General features: G+C 41.7%; 2 protein-coding genes across 2 annotated transcripts; both read right to left on the bottom strand.

The window, feature by feature from the left end:
• Window positions 1–481: 481 nt before the first annotated feature.
• On the bottom strand, window positions 482–6,433 carry LOC139455892 (uncharacterized protein 6-like). Its single transcript, XM_071237438.1, has 5 exons — window positions 6,362–6,433; window positions 5,146–5,310; window positions 4,795–4,908; window positions 4,179–4,326; window positions 482–558 (listed from the first exon to the last, which is right to left on the bottom strand). Exons 1-5 carry the CDS (start codon window positions 6,431–6,433, stop codon window positions 482–484), a joined length of 576 nt encoding a protein of 191 aa, XP_071093539.1.
• Window positions 6,434–12,090: 5,657 nt separating this feature from the next.
• Window positions 12,091–16,550, bottom strand: LOC139455271 (uncharacterized). Its single transcript, XM_071236822.1, has 5 exons — window positions 16,428–16,550; window positions 15,206–15,382; window positions 13,913–14,023; window positions 12,490–12,649; window positions 12,091–12,188 (listed from the first exon to the last, which is right to left on the bottom strand). Exons 1-5 carry the CDS (start codon window positions 16,548–16,550, stop codon window positions 12,091–12,093), a joined length of 669 nt encoding a protein of 222 aa, XP_071092923.1.
• Window positions 16,551–17,791: the final 1,241 nt, after the last annotated feature.

Here is a 17,791-nt window from a genome sequence, read left to right as displayed (position 1 = left end):
CGAGTCTGACGCAGGTGGGCTGCCATTGTTGATATCGAACTCAGCGTTGAGCACGGTCCAAAGCGTACTTGAGATCGTACGTATTTCATGCTGAAGTTGAGCACGAAAACGTACTCAGATTATTCATAACCTCCGTTTATTGAGTCTTAGATTTAAGTTCAGCCAGAAACCGGATTTGAGCATGAAGTTTTATAACCTCGGGCCTGGCTACGCTTCCTGTCATGGGTACAATGTGTGGAACTCTTTGGCCGTCTTTACCGTGATATTTATAAAATAATGCTGAAAGCGACCCAACTCATTTACGAACTCACACAGTAGGTTGAATCAAAGCGTAATAGTAAGTGAAAGTTGTCCATTATATTTGGGAAATAAATTTTGAATTAAGAGAGTCAAGAAAATGATATTTTAATATGTTCATAAGTACACATCATAAAGGGATATTTTCCCAAACCACGAGGCAGATGACGGCGGAACCAGTTGCCTACAGGATGTACAGCGTTAGTTTGCCCCACAGCGTCGGGAACGTCACAACTTCACTGTTAGCGGGAGCAGTGGACCCTGGAACACCATTATAAAAACATTTTCGTATGCAAATACAGTAAACTACGGTTATAACGAACACGCTTATAACGAACTGACGGATATAACGAACTTACTTTTTAGTCCCAACTATTTGCTTTAGTTATGCTGTATATATGCTTATAACGAACTACGGTTATAACGAACTAAAATTAGTAGTCCCTTTGACTTCGTTATAACCATACTTTAATGTAGTATGCATGTAGTCAATATCATTATCAGCATGTAGGATACATGCATTCAAGACCATTACTAATATGATCACATTGAGTCCTAAACACTATCTTCCAATTGAAATTGTCTTCATCAAATAGTATGCACGTATTCAATACAGTTTGAAATAAAAAGGCATCAAGTCATCAAATAATATACAAAGGCATCTATTAAGAAATGCTTGTTTGTTTGTTGTTTAATGCCGTACTCAGCAATATTCCAGCTATATGACGGCGGTCTGTAAATAATCGAGTCTGGACCAGACAATACAGTGATTGATATCATGAGCATTGATTTACGCAATTGGGATACAATGACATGCATCAACCAAGTCAGCGAGCCTGACACCCGATCACGTTAGTCGCCTTTTATGGCAAGCTTGGGTTGCTGAAGAACTATTCTACCCCGGATCTTCACGGGTTGCATCTATTAAGACCAAGACGTAACCATAAGACCACATCGTTTGCCTTATACATGTACTTAAGCTTAATATTATCAAATGGTTATTATAAAAAAAATCTAACACCAGGCCACAGAAGCGGTCCAGGCTCTCCGGGCGGACGTTCTAACACCAGGCCACAGAGGCGGTCCAGGCTCTCCGGGCGGACGTTCTAACACCAGGCCACAGAGGCGGTCCAGGCTCTCCGGGCGGACGTTCTAACACCAGGCCACAGAGGCGGTCCAGGCTCTCCTGGCGGACGTTCTAACACCAGGCCACAGAGGCGGTCCAGGCTCTCCGGGCGGACGTTCTAACACCAGGCCACAGAGGCGGTCCAGGCTCTCCGGGCGGACGTTCTAACACCAGGCCACAGAGGCGGTCCAGGCTCTCCGGGCGGACGCTCTAACACCAGGCCACAGAGGCGGTCCAGGCTCTCCGGGCGGACGCTCTTACACCAGGCCACAGAGGCGGTCCAGGCTCTCCGGGCGGACGCTCTAACACCAGGCCACAGAGGCGGTCCAGGCTCTTCGAAATCGAGCTCGAACGGTGAATCAAATTTCCGCAAACGTTCTTCACGCTACTCGAGTACGAATTACGGGTCACACGATTAGAAATCGTCTACATACAGCTCGTCTCCATGCTCGATGACCACGTGTTGTGTCGCCCCTTACAAATCGTCATATTGCCTACAGACGCAACGGTGTACAGACAGTCGAAACTTGGGTAAACGTCGCTGTTCACGTGTCATGCTTTCAAATGAGTCCCGATTCACTTTGCACTTGGCAGGGGTTGCATCACCATTCAATGAGCGAACCCCACTTCATATCGTGCAAGCAATTGTCACTGGACAGTACTATCAGGAAAATATACTAAAACCATTTGTTGTCCAGTTTGCAAGACGTGTGGGTCGACGTTTCGTCTTTCAGGACGTCAACGCCCATGCCCACCGTGCACGAATCGTCAAGGCTCACCTCCAGCAGCACAACATCCCTAGAATGCCATGTCCAGTAATGAGCCCAGATGGCCCCCCACTGAACACGTCTAGGACTCGATAGGGAGACGTTCGCATCAACGTCAACTGGTGATCATGTCAGCTGAACTTGGCGAAGGGTTGCAAAGGAATGAGACAGACCTCCAAATTGCCATTGGGAGACGTTGGGGCAGAATGCCTCGTCGATTGAATGAATTTTTGACAAATCTTGGCGGTATTACGCACTACTGATCCAAAAACGTCAACTTTGAAATTTCCCATCTTACCTATATGGTCCTTCAAGATCGTTGGCAGTCATACCATCTACTGTCATACTTCACTACCTAGTCCAACTTCGTTTATTCTTATCATGCAACTATTACTAGAAAATAATGTGTCTCACAATTTAGAAATATTAAGTTACCCCCATCTTCCCGAGGCAACTGCGTCAACTGACTCTTAAAGTCCAGTTTCCATCCTTGCCGAACCTAGCGCCACCAGTGGCTATTACGAGTTATTTCCCTCCGATAACCCCACAACTGACCAACCAAATTCCACCTCGCATATCACTTGCATTTGCTTCAAACAAAATGGAGGCGCCCAGTCAAGACGATCCTATCGAAAATCAAGATTAAAAGTGATAAAACGGGTCTTACTTCGCGAAGTGGATCAAATCACGAAAGAACCTTGATTAAAAGTTTGAAAGGATTCGGGAAATATCTGTTGACGCCGAGTTGGCAGTACACATGCTTTGCAAATCCTACAATCGATCGAAATCTGCACGGCAGTTTACGAACCGGATATCGATTTCATTTCGCAATTATGATTGGACTATGCACAGACTTTATAGTCCAGCCAAAATATAACTCCATAATACCAGTCTAGTTCGGCAAGTGTGGAAACTGGACTTTAAAGTAAAGTTAACTCTCTTGCCTCGGGATGATGGAGCACTCTCTACGTTTTTAAAGGTTATACTTTAGACACCAACTGTAAAATTAATAGCCGAAGAATAATCATTTAAGGATTGACTGTTTTATTTTCGGTTCATTGAGGTATGAATCGAAAAACCGATGTGCAAACATTTGTAAGAATCCGCACATCGGTTTTTCGATTCATACCTCAATGAACCGAAATAAATACAGTCAATGCTTAAAATTAAATTCGACAACGTATAACATGTTTTATGTACAATAGTTTAACTAAAACAGTTGTATATATAAAAACAGACAAAAATGACGAGATTGATAAACATTCCAGGTGTAGGAATATACACTTTGGCGTGACATGAATCAGGGGATCGTTTAATTTATGCACACAACTTGACACGCCTACACAGTCAGTAGCCAATCAACGGAAAGTAGGATCAAATCTATGTTCATTGGACCTGTCAATTATGGCAAGAGGCGAAAAGAACTGCAACAGTCAGACTGTAAAGAACCGGAAGAAATATGTCCGGGAGAAGGCGGCTGTTTCAAATAACATGGTCAGTTACCGCCAGATTCAAACATTACTTCCCTGATTACGGTAAAACACAGTAGGAAAAAAAGGCTGGTCAGAAATGAAACCCGAAGACATGAAAGTTGAACGGGGCGATCGGAAAAAAAACAGGCGAGCGAGCCTGTTCGTTTGCTGTTTCATTCATTCTCGGCCTTCGGTTTCAAAGGGTAGTTTGGACAATGAATATGCATGAAAGTCGCTAAATGTCCTGTGCATGACGATACACGTGAGCAGAAAGGAAATTCCCTCAACTGTAATATTGGGATTCCCCGGGATTCCGCAGTAAAAAAAGTAGTGCGCCTCGGTGGGCGTGGCTTAATTGTTTACGTTCATCGGGAAATGAATGCAATAACACGTGACCAATTCAGTTAATCAGAATGCAGGAATATCAATGCACACAACGACAACTTAATTATAAGGATATAAATTGAGTTGGGGCGATTGTTCACGCAGACAAGACACATTGCAACATTGCTTCACCTGCAGACAACTCTGTCGTGTCAATGTAGGTTGTGGCTGCACATTCTGTTGCGATGAATGGATTGGCCGTGTTCAAGGTGGCCTGACTTGCTGCGTCCATTGGCGTTGTCAGGGTCATAAACTGCTTCTCCATCCCTGGATTCACTTGCTATAATTAAAAAATATGTCACGGTTATTCTCTCTACAATTATCATTTTATTTTCATTTAGAACAAGCTTGGATTCAAACAGCGAGTGTGTGCGGGTGGGCGGGCGTGCCAATAGAATCCCACAATAATCCCGACATAAAATCATGTTTATATTTGTAAAATGTACCATTCTTGTATGTATCATACACTTGTCAGAGGGGTACACAAAGTACGTGATCTAGACTACCAGTTTCAATTTTGTAGAGGCCTCGGTGGCTGAGTGGGTTAGATCGCTGACTCTGTGTGCTGGCGATTAGTTGCCTCACTCTGGCGGTGTGGGTTCGAGTCCCGGACGGGACTCAACCCAAAAGGAATCTGTACTTAACTAAGAAAGTCTTATCCCAAATATGACATTTGTTACATGTATCATTCTTGCCAGTTGAATATTTGAGAAAAAACAAACAGAACCGGTAATGACTGACAACTTACAACTCGGGCTTGCAAGTCAGCACTTGTGGCGGAGAATGTATCAAGCACGTTGGTACCGTTGAAAATGAAACAAGTCTTAACTGGCCGATCGAAAAGTTTCACAGCAAACATTTCCTGAAAGTAACGAGCAGTCCAGTTATCGATCACCTTCCCAGTAAGATGTAAATAGTGTGTGTTTATGATACGTTGTCGCTTACTGAGATCAACATCCGTGATATGTACGTCTGAAAATAATATAGCACAGTCTACTACATAGGTCCATATCAAATAGACATTAAACAATAAGGAATCCTTTTCCGATGAAACACATTCGCTTTTGTTTACATCTCATAGTATACCCGAATCACGTACCGTGTTGTATTCAATATACTCGGCGTTGCTTTTCAGACCAACAGATGCCAGAGCCCTGGATGGAGCGACGAATTTGATGGTCTTGGCAGCGTCGTTTATAACGGCTCTTTCCTTTGCTGTTACGGTTGGAGTCACGACCCGAGTCCATGACGCCTTTATGCTCGCCTAAAATAGGCAAAAAATGAAAATATGTAGTTATATAATTATTTTAAACGCCAGGTTTCTTTCAACGCCAAGATAACGATGGCTTAGATGTTCTGACCTCGTTGCGTGAGTGAGTGAGTGAGTGAGTGAGGCTTAACGCCGCCTTGAACCGTATTCCAATTATATCACGCCCATTAACTTCATGTGGGAGAAAAGTCCGAAGTGATGCAGGTTTCCACGTTGGTGAAACCCACGAGCACGGGTATTGTGCTGACAAACCTAGATACATAATCGGGGCGAATCGGGAACCGAACCCAGAATCATAGGTTTCTGGCGTGGTCAAGGAACGCAACTCAACACAGCGAATTGCGTTGCCTTTGACAACTGGGCCACCCGTGCCCCCACAAGGGACGGATATACAGTAAACTACGATTGTAACGAACTCAAAGGGACTACTAATTTTAGTTCGTTTTGACCGTAATTCGTTATAAGCATATATACAGCATAACTACAGCATATAGTCGGGACTAAAAAGTTAGTTCGTTATATCCGTTAGTTCGTTATAAGCGTGTTCGTTATAACCGTAGTTTACTGTACGTACAAAACGTCAATGGCAGAGAATAACCAATCTTGATTATACGCTGAAACAGATTCGCGGTGAAATTTATATGATTGAAAGTCCTTGATGTCCTTCCATACTGGAAGCACCCGCCACACACAGTGCATGTTACAGCAATTGTGCTTGTTGCCCGACTAACACAACAGTGATGCTACTGCCATGCAACGGTTGCATGTAAACAATCGTGACAATCAAGTGATGGACTAGAACATCCAGTGACCCGTAACGCACATGCCGATGAAACTTTCATTAATTGTCCTTGTAGGTCCACCGTGGTCAGATATAACACCGAGGTCAGATACAAGACCAGGTTTTATATAATTACAGTATTTTCTGGCATATAAATAGTTTGAGTTTCATAACATTCTAATAATTGAACTTAAATGTTTGCTGTCAATCATGCAATGGAACATGTTTTACATAATATCCAATTACGAAAATATATTAACTCACCGCAGGACTTGTTTGAGCCAAAAGAACATGACCCAGGCAAGCAAGAGCTGTAGCAAGAAGAAGAGAATTCATTTTTCAAAATGTCCGAACTCCCTGATGCTGGTTCTCTGTATAAAACATTCACCCACTGTCAGTCCTATATGTACTGCTATGTATTCAAATTGTGACCTAACGGTGACATGATGAATATTCTTATACCGTCTTAGTCGTTCCAAATAATGATATTCACAACTTGTTATATAAAGCGTCAGGTGGAAAAATATTGGGAAAGGCATCAGCGTGTGCATGTATTCCGTAGTGACAAGGGAGTTTTACAGCAATGGCCATGATATTAAGGGATGCTGTTTCGATGCGGAATACTAACCTTTGGGCATAGAACTTGTTGTGACAAGGGACTAGGTTTTTTTGTGTTAGTTTTTGATTGAGTGAGTGAGTGAGTTAACACAGATGATTTTCACAGAACGTGTGAGTTTAAATTTGAACTAACAAAAAACAAAGAAAACAAACGAGAAGCCCACGATGCAACGAATAATGTGAGAAATGTGTGAATATAAACACACCCGCACACACGTTGCAATTCACCCTGCAGAAATGTATCGTATTTTCGTTCCAGGATCTGCTGATGTTCAGCACGAGCCCCATATTCACACAGATAATGATTGTAGGTTTACCAGCACCATAGCCGTGCTCGCAGATTCCACCAAACGATCCGTCATACAGATATGCCATCAGGATGTTCTCTGTATATTGAACAGCTCATTTTATTCCATGAGCTTTCCTTTCTTGACCTATTCAATATTTTATCTCAATGATTCGTCTTGTTACTAATACAAAGTAATAATGTAAATATATTGTTATCAAAGATTTGAAACCTCCATACAATACCTATCTGTGTGAAGATCTTGGGACACCTCAATAGGAGGTCGTGTCACGTGAACTTTCTGATCAGCCCATCAGCATCAAAGCTTCAAATTTCTCTTTACGAGTGAGCGGAGTATCTGATTTCTTTATAGAGGGAAAAACCGAATGTGAAATAAAATGCCGCGCTAATATATTCTTGTGGATGTGCATACACCCTGTCGTTTCTGAGCACAATGACATCTACACTCAAAAGGTCTGCTGACGATACGCCTTTGTGTTGCGTGCGGGCTTCCTTTCCTAGGCTGGTTAATTTCCGAATGGGGGTAGTTAAGAAATGAAGACTTAGTCTAAAAACCTACGCATCCCCGTTTCATTTAAACGTGGTCAAAGTCCGCTAAGGGATCAGGAGACGATATTGCTGTGGAGGTGTCCTCAGATTTTCATGCAGGGGGTACCGTGTCAGAGTAAAATATTTGAATTTAATGAGATTGTCACTATCGCTGAAATGACCTGTTTCCTGGAGAGGCGGGTTTATTTGACAGGTACAAGTGGCTCTGGCTCACAACTCCGGTCTCGCGCGGGACCTTCTCGCTGTGTGCTGCAGATTCCCCGTCTCCCGAGGTTCTTCACCCTCCCTGACAACCACCTCAGCATTTCAGCAGGGTTTTACCCTTTGGACCTGGCGCCCAGGGTTTACATCGTGGATGAAACAAACAAGGCCTTCACTCTTACTGTGCACTGAACTTCGGCCCATGAATACCATCACCCGTCACTTATAACTCTCTGACCATGCAGTAACTTCACGTTTACAGTTCCCAGCTCCGGACGCTGATGTCTTTCTTATGCGACTGCCGTGTAGCGAATTCCATGTTGTCCAGTAATATAAATAGCCTGTCCAGATCATCCCTGTTTGGACCAGGTAGCCTGTATTCCTCGCCCAGCAACCTCACTATAGGTATGTGTGACTCTTGTCACGGTAGACGTAATCTTGGCTGGACAGCTATATCACAAATACCTTATTTCATGACACAGCTGATACTTGATTTTAACATTATTTATTTCCCAAAAGGAATGGGATCGGTGATCAGGCAAAACCTATTTGACCAACTCTACCTACAGGGACAATTAATGAAAGTAAACTGTACATACAATGATAAAGATAGACAAGCTGTACCTCCCGTAGCAAGTAATATGATAATGCACAGATACAAGTCACACATTTATTAGACTAACATTCAGTCTAGGAAAGCTTTTATTACACAATACCCTTCTCGACTCTGACATTAAACAAATAATTTTCCCGATGATGATTTTGTGGAATAAAGCAAGCTAGAGCTGGACCGACTTGCTTTTGTATTCATATCTAGATTGTTTGTTTTTTCATAAAACAAATAAACTAAGCGGCAAAAGAAAGTATAGGTTGGCAATTTGTAATTTTCCTTAAAACAGCGATAACTAGTGGAAAATGGGTATTGGGAATATGACCGTCCAGGAACAGGTACCAAAAACACCTCACCCAAAAAATGGCGAAACAGGTTTCCCGCCTATAGCATAAACTGTACGTGCATGTTAGCTGTATATATGCGTTCGTCTGCAGGGTATTACCACACGTAATGAAAGCACACAAAGGAAATGTCACGACTGTCACAGGAGCAGAGAGAGAGAGCCATCGGTATGGACGAAATGGGGGCAACACAGGTCCAAATTGCCAGAAGGTTTGGTTGTACACCAAACACAGGACAGGCCTAGAACCGGACCACTGGAAGACGGTCAGATACGACTCATTCATCTGCGAAACAGATTCGTGACGGTGACGGCAGCTTTAGCGTTGGGACATCCCATTAGCCAACGTACAGTACTACGACGACTTCGTGCTGCTGGAATCTGAGCATATCGTCCTTTCCGAGGAATGGTCCTGACTGCTCAACATCGACGCCTGAGACTGCGATGGGCGTCGAGTGTTATTTTCTGATGAAAGTCGGTTTAACTTGATTCACAATGACGGCAGAGAACGAGTTTATCGACGCAGAGGGGAACGTTTGGCTTCGCCGTGTATCCATCTATTCGGTGGGGGAGGTGTCATGGTGTGGGGCGGTATTTGTGGAGATCAGAAGACTGATTTGGTGATTATACAGGGAAACCTTAATGCTGTGCAGTACAGAGACCATGTGTTGCAGCCAGTTATGCTTCCGTTCTTACAAAACCAACAGCAGGGGTCATTGTTTCAACATGACAATGCCAGGCCCCATACTGCAAGACTGACTCGGGACTTTCTAAACCAGCAGAACGTTGACCTTTTGCCCTGGCCTGCCCACCCACCCGATATGAATCCTATTGAACATCTGTGGGACCAGCTTGACAGACAGATTAGAGCACGCCATCAGCCTCCCGTCAACAGACAAGAATTGAAGCAGGCCCTGAGAGACGAGTGGCAAGGGATTCGAGCCCACGTCATCAGAAGACTGACGTCACCGATGAGGCGGCGTATCACAGCATGCGTTGAGGTAGCTGGACGTCATACACGCTATTGAAGGCAACTGTGTCGACAAAGAACTTGTAGTGTGTCTGACAATTTTTTGGTGACCTTTCTGACAACTTTTGAAAATGAATTTGTTTATCCCACCATTGTTTACCTTAAGCTAACGTTACCTGTGATTGCAAAATTTCATTCAAACTGTGGTTAATCAATCATTTGTTACCCCTCCCTAGATTATATTATAATTCACAGCAAAACTTCTTCTTGTTATTTTTTAATCGATCATGGAACTCGACCTAAACTTTCTTTTGCCGCCCAGTATAAATTCCACAGTCATGGTGCAGGACTACACCTATATATGTACACTTACATGTACCGATACATAACCATACCGGTGCATCCATGCACATATAGACATACACGTGTACACATGTACACAGTCTATCATTCATGCAAACAACTATTAGATTGATATAATTGTTAAAATGAAACCAATATATAATTGTGTTTTCAGATTTTATAATAAACAAGTGGATATATTGTATAAGGTTAATAATATATGCTTTATCATTTCCAAGCAACACTGACTTCAATTCATATCCTCCTATATAGTAGTACATATTATTACGAAGATTGCAAAAGTCCCGGCATGAAAAGAAGTACTGTGCATGATCCTACAGTTTTAATCATTCAAAACAACGCCTTTTCATTTAATGTCACTGGTAAGATCTATGATCTGTCAACATAGTAATGTTACGTTTTGGTGACTGAAACGTCTCCGATTTGCATACGTTATGCTTTCCTCAGACAGTATGACATGATATAATATTGTTACAATTTTGTGTTGTCGCTGGGAACAATGGAACACGTTACCCTCCACGTGACAAACATGCTTGTGCCTCAAGGTCATAATTCACGTGTGACGCGTCACGGAGTTGTCAATTGTGTAACTAGGCTTCTCATCCCACGATATGCTCACATGCCGTTACACAAGGCACACCGACCCTGAATACAGTAAACAACCTGACTCAAGTATGTTTAATTACCACCACAACTGTTTCCAACATTCGATATTCATCAGAAAATACTTACCCTGATTTCAGGGATTATGCACAGGTCCGTGTATTCCAGGACCTGACTGATTGCTATTTTGCGAACACCTGATGTCATCACTGATTTTCAGTGATCCATTCATGTAATTGTTTCCACAGTTTTGCCTTTTTCGCCTCGGTAGATAATCGAGACTGATACTTCTCTGGCGGAGATTTTTTTTATTATCTTGATACAAAAAAGTCTGAACCATCATCAAGTCTATTGATAAGGGGTGACATTGATCTGTCGGCATAGAAGGGTAAGCAACAGAAAGCAATTTTGTTTTAGTCTTTATTTGCATCTCACAATCTACAGTGTAAGTATCAACATGTAAACTGTACATTAAAATGATGGAAAGGACGTGGTTTGACATGCCTTGTGTGCGAAATGAACAAACGGTCAAGAAGTGGATGTGAAATGTTTCAGAGGTGTTCAGACGAATGTGGATAGGTTTTTCTCTTCAACATTTGCATCTTTTGGATTTATAACAACACCAGTTGCACACGTAAAGCACATATGAATCTGCAAGTCTCTTGTAAGAGTCATTGAGTAAGTGTTATCTTTTTATTTGAACACGAGCAAGTTTTTTGATCCATGGTGATTTGGTCAGGAGATGACAATATAGACATGTAGTGAGTATGTCTCCTTGGTTCAAAAACTTGCTGTTTTTAGCCTAAAAGTGCGTTACAATCGGCCTCTGCTTATGGTCATGTCCTAGAAAACTCCACTCGATTGAAGGAAAAAACAACCAGTTTTCAGTCCGATTACTTTTGTACTTAAGAATTGGACAGTTTCAGTGTGATTATTATACAGTGCCCGTCACAGTTTAAAGTACACACTGTTTCAAACAACCCGTGTACTAGTAACACCACTAGCCACACCACTAGCCACACCACCAGCCACACCACTAGCCACTGACATTGTGCCTCGTAGACAGATGTAGATCTGCCACCTTTTCTATTCTGTACGTCTCGAAACCTCAATTGCCTCAATGCTTCACAAGGCCGCTTATATGACTATAAATTACCGACGAAAGATCACCAAATTCATCGACATCGCAAACGTGATCATAAGCTGTATTACTTTGCACGACTTTTGGTTCTTTTTGCAAATATGGCCACGTTCATTTAAGGTATAACGTGAACATAATCTTTATACGCTGCTCATCCTTTGTAACTCAAACATCGCACATAAGGTCAAATTCTAAAACTAGGCCTGTTTTAACAGTATTACCATACACCACACCGCATTCCATATCATACACACACAGTTCACAGGTGAATGTGACCCTCTGTCATCTTCATGACAAGGCATGTAACGTGGAACTGACGTAGATGGTGACGCTTCCTCCGACAGTTAGTAAAGTTAATGGAAATTTATCAAGGATGTCTGTCATATCTGAAACGCAAAAACATATCGTGTTGTACTCTGGCAGAGAAATGAACGATGTCACCATTATAGTGTTTATACATCTGATGTATGTTTTAAATATCAATATTTTAGATTTTAGAGCATTGAATGTATGATGAGAACATTTACTATACGAAAAATAGAAAATTAAGTAACAGTTTTCGTTTACAACATATTCTTAGTACGGTTTTGGCAGATACTAATTGTTTTTACAAATATCTGAAAAAAGAAAACCCTACGTAGAGATGATGTTTAATATCCTAACACTACTCGTTGGGCACACACTCACCCGTCGCAGGTGCTGTTGCGTTGAGGATATCCATGTTGCGACATTTCCTAGCAAGATAAGGACTGGCAGTCTGAAAGGCTTCTCTCTCCGGAGGTGTCATGGCAATGTCTGACGTCATCGCAAACTGGCCAATTTCAACTGTCTCATTCAACCTCTGTTTCTGGGCAAAAAAAGGTGAAATAAGTGCCGGTGAGATTAAGAAGGCGTTCCAGACACCAATGGCGCAGGAATATGTAGAGTAAAACATGTCTGTAATGAAATGCACCAATGTCTAAGCTAATTGTATCGGATTCGGTCGTCAAGTGTCCACTTTCTCAACAGACAGACAGTTCAGAGTACAAGCAGTTTCGATCAGTTTCCCGAAAAAGATTCGATTGAATCCATATGAGAATCAGTGATGACACCAGGTGTTCGCAAAAATGTGAAACATCATTACCACAAAACCCACACAATGTTTAATGCAAAATTCCTGCGATAGTATCATTCTCAGTTCTATTGCTTTTTGTGAGTACTCCGCTTGTCTCGAAAGAACGGGTAACTCCTCATGATTTATTGCGTGTTTAAAGAGGTTTCACTGTGTGTACAACTTAACATAGTTGATTTAAATTGATGCGTCACTTGATTAACGATCTATCACGCTTTTATGACAATTTCTAACAAATCATTTCCTTGGTACATGTTGTTCATATCGTTCACCTTGTTTGGCTTTTGCCATTGTCGTAATTGCTGAAATCCTTCAAATCTGGTTTAACTTGACATTCGGCCCCCACTCCACCCCCCACCCCCCCCCCCCCCCCCCCCACCCCCCCACCCCCCCAAAAAAGGAAAGAAATAGATAAATAAAAAATAATAATAATAAAAAAAAAATAATATTTTTTAAATTTATTTTTAAAAGTCCACTTGTTGATTCACCCAGTCACATACTACATGCAAATTAACTTCAGCGTCTTCTTCCCGTTGCCGAGAGAAAGCAGGTCATATAATTACTAAGTGTATAAGATATGCCTAAAACGAGGATTTGCTCGCGGAATCTGTGATTTTGCGTGTTGTGTTTCATCGTTGCATTAGTGTCTTCTTATTTTTTAAGACACAGGTTTGTCTTGTCAGGGCTGTGTTGTATACAGACTGACGCGACATAGCCATACTTTTCACGAATGTGTGGGCTCTTTTAACGACCCCCACAGGTACTTATGATGATCTGTTTTCCAGGAGCGGTATTTATATAAATAAGTGTTTGTTTGTTTACCAATCCGGCTTTCAAATAAGAAAACAACATGTCTAAACCACGTTGCTATGGACGATAAGATTAAAAGCTCATAAAACAAATAATCGCTAGAAATGCCCAAAGACCCAACATCTACCACCACCCCCATCCTCACCCCCACACCCCATCCCTCACCCCGCCCCTCAACACACAACTAACCTTCCTGGCCAGTATGTCAGTCATGGTGGTATTGAAGTCCTCGGTGATATTTCCTGGTAGGACGATGCACTTCCGGCTCCCTGACACGTAGGCTTTAGTCACCACCATGTCCTGTAGCAAATAGAAGTGTCATTTCCATGTTACCAACGTTTGAGGAGAAACACGAGCAACGTTTGGGTGCAATCAGCGTTCCTGCCAAAAGGGGTACCACGCCATCCAGTAGCCGTGGACTCAAGAAGGTGGGACTTAACAGGTAGATATTCCCTTGTTCTGTCCTAATGGGTATTACTAGGACCTGTGTAAGAACGAGCAAATGTAACATAAACAGACAATCGTGTTAGAGAGAAGTAAATACATGTAGAGAATACTCAGCTGCAGTTAATATCACGAAACTCAGTGTCATGACTTGGGAACAGAAAGAGATTTTCTTTTAGCTTCGCATAATGTTACTGTTTTAAATATGGCTCACTCGTGGTGGATATTGTAGCCCTTTGAATTATTCGGGTGTTGGTAGAGGGCAAAGTACATGAAGATCGGTAGGCCGAAATCATTGGTAACATCGCAAATATATCGAGCTATTCATCGTTCGGAACAAGCGTTGTACCGATTAGGATACTGTAATATCCGTTATTGTAAGGATCTAACTTTGTACAGACTAAAGAGAGGTCAAAATTTCACATCAAGCTGATGCACTGTGATATAAATGGAATACTGTTCACATCACACGTCAAGCTGACGTGCCGTAATATAGCTGAAATACTGTTCACACCACACATCAAGCTGACGTGCCGTAATATAACTGATATACTGTTCACATCACACATCAAGCTGACGTGCCGTAATATAACTGAAATACTGTTCACATCACACATCAAGCTGACGTGCCGTAATATAACTGAAATGCTGTTCACATCACACGTCAAGCTGACGTGCAGTGGTATAACTGAAATGCTGTTCACATCACCCGTCAAGCTGACTTGCCGTGCCTTGGTATAACTGAAATACTGTTTACACCACACATCAAGCTGACGTGAAAGCTAACTGAAATACTGTTCACATCACACGTCAAGCTGACGTGCTGTGGTATAACTGAAATACTGTTTACACCACACATCAAGCTGACGTGAAAGCTAACTGAAATACTGTTCACATGAAGCTGACGTGCCGTGATACAACTGAAATACTGTTCACATGAAGCTGACGCGCCGTGATATGTTCACATCAAGCTCACGTTCCGTGATATAACTCAGAGTATGATCAGTTATTTCCAAATAAGGATGTGTATATACTCACGCTGCTGTAGTCGATGTAGGAGTAGGATCGTGTGATGCTCAAAGCTGCCAGCCGTCTGTCAGAGGATCGGAAGAATATTCTCTCTTTGGACTTCAAAATGGCTGCCGCTTCCTTTACGGTTACGTTTGTATCGATGTCACGTGACCATCTACTTCTTAAAACCTTTGCTCGGCGACGCTGAAATACACAATCAACTCAATTTTGAATGCTGTATGTTTTAGTGAAATGTTTATCTCCAATGTTAACATTAGCATCAATGCAACGGATGCTTTGTGGTGAAAATAGAAATGTCCAGGCATCGTGTCAATAGTTACATTAGACTAGATGATTCTAATGGCATATATTATAAGTTGTCCACCAGTAACTAATATTAACATTGAGGGTACATTAACCTGTGTCACCCGGGGAACCAGAGGACAAGGAAGTTGTCTAACTGCACACCTAATATATGTCTTATGTAAGCATGCTATGATCGCAGTCGGTAAAAATTCAACATTTTGGAAAATTAGCAATGGCAGAAAAGAAACTTATATAATAATTTCATTTCTAAAATTTCGTAAATACATCCTCATTTCGAGATACAAATGCGGTTGGTATGTTACCACAGTTCGGCAATCCGAGCGGGAAATATAAGAAATGCATCTTATGTGTTATTGGGGTACATTGAAAACGACAGAATGGGTCTCAGCCAATCACAATTCGACATTCATGTTTTAGGTGAGATACTTTAAGATCAGGCCACAATCGTCCTTCGGAAACTCCGCTACCTTTTTATATTTTGTGTTGTTGTTTGTCGCCTCAGTCAGCAGCAGTGAGTGAGTGAGTGAGTATGTTTTACGTCGCTTTTAGCAATATTCCAGCGATATCACGGCGGGGGACACCAGAAATGGGCTTCACACATTGTACCCATGTCTGGAATCGAACCCGGGTCTTCGGCGTGACGAGCGAACGCTTTAACCACTAGACTACCCGACCGCCCCTCAGCAGCAGTGAAGCGATATCGCGGCAATGTACTGATGGTGTATTATTCCTCCCCGTAATCGCTGCATGTTTGTGTGCAGAGATTTACGATTACTTTATTTGGCGCAAAATTATCTCGTGGAAACATCTCCATTCCAAGGTTTTAAAAAATGAGAAATCAGACGGTTGTGTCCTGAGAGTAATTTCCGAGATAAAGGATTGGAAAATCAAAACGAATTATTGGAAACATAAAGATCTTTACCTGTTGCCGAGTTTGACCTTGAACCATACAGCTGCATAACACAAGCCCCAACATGACTGCCAGTGTTGCCGTCACCCTCATGGTTGTGTGAGATGAAGTCACGACTGAACCTGCCTTGAACATTTATAGCGCCCGGACTGGACAATGGCGTTTGTTGCGATGACCAGAGGGCAGTTATGTCATTAAGTCTGGCCGGAACTGACACAGATTGGTCAAAGGCACTCTTGACGTCACAATGTGTGTTTGTCAACCTCGTTTTCTCCATGAATGATTATTACGAGGATATGCTGTGACGCAGGCGCAGTTAAATCTGTCATCATGTCTCACATAAGTTGTCCCATATCCTTTGATCAATGGCAATGATTTCTTCTCCCTTGTTAAATTAATTCAAAATGCTACACGTTTAAAAGTGCTTCGTCGAATTGTTTTATCCAAAGGAGGAAATGGTGGATATTTGTTTAATAAATAAAAGACAGTATCTTTTCAAATTGATAGGTCCACTATGTATTTATTGTCTGTATATAGTAATATGAAGTAAGTGAGTAAAACATTAAATCTCGCAACGTCATGAAGCGGAGAGAGCTACTTATTAAATATTAGAGATTCCTCAGCAAAGAACAACAGTACGAAAGTAACTTAAACATCACAGATATAAATTAAAACAAACTAGATCATTGGGTGAAATGCATTTCAATAATTACACAGCGACTAATAACCACATAAAAGTGGATGGACGTGTTTGACAGATGCATCTGCAAGATTTTGTACTTTTGTTGCAAACATATGTTGTTAACAGCCTCATGACTAAATCATCTCACAATTTATGTTCGAATGTATATACACTGTGGAGATTTGAATCAGCCAAGTCAAAAAGATAAATTTTGTTGGAATCTAAGGCATTTCTCTCACACAGACCAAAGCATTTTGTCAGGCGCTTGCAGAAAAAACCTTCAATATAAATATTGTATAAATAAGCGGCACACAAAATCCCATCATCATAAGAAATCTCTACTAAAAGCAAAGTCCATTGTACGATTTGACTTTATCATAAGCATTTGTCAATAAATCATTATCAAACAGTGATGATGCCCGGTGTTCGCGAAAACTGTTCATAATTCATAGTAGTTAATATGCCAACACGTGTAATATGCATGTACTTTTAATGGTGAGCTGCTAAAAACTACTTCAGTTATTCTGACCATGTCATGCATGGGAATTACAAAAGAACTTCTGTCGCCCATAGACAACACGTCGCTCCATTCATTCAGTAGTATCAGTAGTACTTGTTTTCGATCTTGATTGATTAGTACACGTCGTCATGCTCAACATCAATCACGAACAGAACATGTAGCTCGAGGGTCTCT

The sequence above is a fragment of the Haliotis cracherodii genome, unplaced genomic scaffold (assembly GCF_022045235.1).
Source record: "Haliotis cracherodii isolate W230 unplaced genomic scaffold, xgHalCrac1.p SCAF_11, whole genome shotgun sequence".
NCBI classification, from domain to species: domain Eukaryota; kingdom Metazoa; phylum Mollusca; class Gastropoda; order Lepetellida; family Haliotidae; genus Haliotis; species Haliotis cracherodii.
This window is presented reverse-complemented; position numbering and strand designations above follow the sequence as displayed.